Source organism: Bos javanicus, chromosome 23 (assembly GCF_032452875.1).
Source record: "Bos javanicus breed banteng chromosome 23, ARS-OSU_banteng_1.0, whole genome shotgun sequence".
Classification (NCBI taxonomy): Eukaryota; Metazoa; Chordata; class Mammalia; order Artiodactyla; family Bovidae; genus Bos; species Bos javanicus.
Genome location: NC_083890.1, coordinates 31116226 through 31118378, shown reverse-complemented (window position 1 = coordinate 31118378; position 2153 = coordinate 31116226). Strand labels below are relative to the sequence as shown.

At 37.7% G+C, this 2153-nt stretch overlaps 1 protein-coding gene across 1 annotated transcript; it reads left to right on the top strand.

The window, feature by feature from the left end:
• Positions 1 to 264: 264 nt before the first annotated feature.
• LOC133235948 (olfactory receptor 2W3-like) lies at positions 265 to 1200 on the top strand. Its single transcript, XM_061397716.1, has one exon. It carries the CDS (start codon positions 280 to 282, stop codon positions 1198 to 1200), a length of 921 nt encoding a protein of 306 aa, XP_061253700.1. The 5' UTR covers positions 265 to 279.
• The last annotated feature ends 953 nt before the right edge of the window (positions 1201 to 2153 follow it).

Below are 2153 nucleotides of genomic sequence, written 5' to 3'. Positions count from 1 at the left end.
TGTGGGTAATCTTTTCCTATCCTTCATGTATATCTGTGTTTTCCTAATATTCCACAATAATTGTAATTGGGGGGATCCAAAAGAAAGAGAATTATTAAAAGATAGTCTTCCTAAAATACATAATTTATACCTACATGTAATATTGAAATTTTAAGTAATTATTTTACATAATTACTTGATATGACCCACCTCTCTCTGTGAATTCCTTAGCCTGCTTCATGAAGAATATAATGTGTTACTATTTGCTCCCCTGCAGATGTGTACTGATTATCCTCTGTCATGACCAACCAGAGTTGCCAGGAAGGCTTCATCTTGTTGGGTTTCTCAGACAGACCCAAGCTAGAGCAGATCCTCTTCGTGTTTGTCCTCATCTTCTACCTTGTGACTTTGGTGGGCAATGCTGTCATCATCCTGGTTTCCCGCTTAGACCCCAGCCTTCACACGCCCATGTACTTCTTCCTCACTAATTTGTCCTTCCTAGATCTCTGCTTTACCACCAGTTCTATCCCCCAGCTGCTTTTCAACTTAGGCAGCCCAGATAAGACCATCAGTTATGTGGGTTGTGCCATCCAGCTCTTCATGTTCCTGGGACTGGGTGGCACAGAATGTGTTCTCTTGGCTGTCATGGCTTATGACCGCTTCACTGCAATCTGCAAGCCCCTCCACTATTCTGTCCTCATGCACCCTCAGCTCTGTTGGAAGTTGGTGTCTGTGGCCTGGGGAGTTGGACTTCTCAACTCCCTGGTTATGTCTCCAGTGACTATGAAACTGCCACGATGTGGGAGATGCAGGGTGAAACATTTCCTGTGTGAGATGCCGGCTCTGATAAAAGTTGCCTGTGTGGATACAGTGGCTGTAGAGAGCACTGTTTTCATCCTATCAGTGATCATCATTCTGGTGCCCCTGTCGTTCATCCTCATCTCTTATAGCTGCATTGCCCTTGCAGTGCTGAGGATGAAGTCGGCGGCAGGAAGGAGGAAGGCTTTCAACACATGCGGGTCCCATCTCACTGTAGTCTCCTTGTTTTATGGGAATATTATCTACATGTATATGCAACCAGGAAATAATTCATCTCAGGACCAAGGGAAATTCCTTACCCTCTTCTACAACTTGGTGACTCCCATGTTGAACCCTGTCATCTATACACTGAGAAATAAGGATGTAAAGGGTGCACTCAGGAGACTTGTGTCTACAAAGTAAGGTGACAGTGACCAGTTTTCTGGTTACTTCTTTTATTCAGTTAATAGAAATAAATAATTCTTAAAGTAAAAATTTTTAATTTATTTAAACACCTCTACCAACCCAATAAAAATTTCCATGAATGGAATTTGGAAACATGTACTATAAAGGCCAAATATGATCCTGATTAGATAACAGGTAAATTTAGGTAAAAATTAATTTTCAATATATCTTATGTTTAACACTTCAAATCATCTTTTTTCCTTCTTTTCAGTTGTCCTCATCTAACTGAAATCCAATAAAACAATCAGTTCATTCACCTAGTCGTGTCTGACTCTTTGCAACACCATGAATCATTAAAACCATGAATCAATATATATAAAGATTTGTATCCAGAATATATCAAGAATGTGTACAAATAATGAAAAGGCAAACAACTGAATGAAAAGGGGAAAAAAGCTAAAACCAGACTTTTCACAAAGTAAGATGTATGTAAGGCAAAAAACACATGAAAAGGTGCTCGTTATTTTCATCTTCATGAAAATTAAAACCACAAGATACCACTTTATAATCATTAAAATAGCTAAATTAAAACATAAAATACCAAATATTAATAAAGATGGAGAGCAACTGGTACCCTCATATGTTGCTCGTGAAATATAGAGTGATTTAATTATTCTGGGAAAGTGTTTGGCTACCTCTTTAATAAAATTAAGCACATATCCTCTATGATTGAGTATTTACACTCCTGTGTATTTTCCTCAGAGAAATGAAAACAAATGTCCATAAAAAAGATTTATGTGAGAGAAGTCTCACAGAGGTTTTGTTCATTAGAGCACAAAACCAAAAACAATGCAAAAATCTACAATGAAAAAATAGATACAATGTGATAAGTCACCAAATGTAGTTCTATTCATCAATGAAAATGAATAATCTATTGATCCATGCAACAATATGGATGGACCTCAAAAACT

What these genes read in the sequence shown, in the direction of transcription:
- LOC133235948 (XM_061397716.1), top strand. Translation starts at nt 280, where the DNA reads ATGACCAACCAGAGTTGCCAGGAAGGCTTCATCTTGTTGGGTTTCTCA.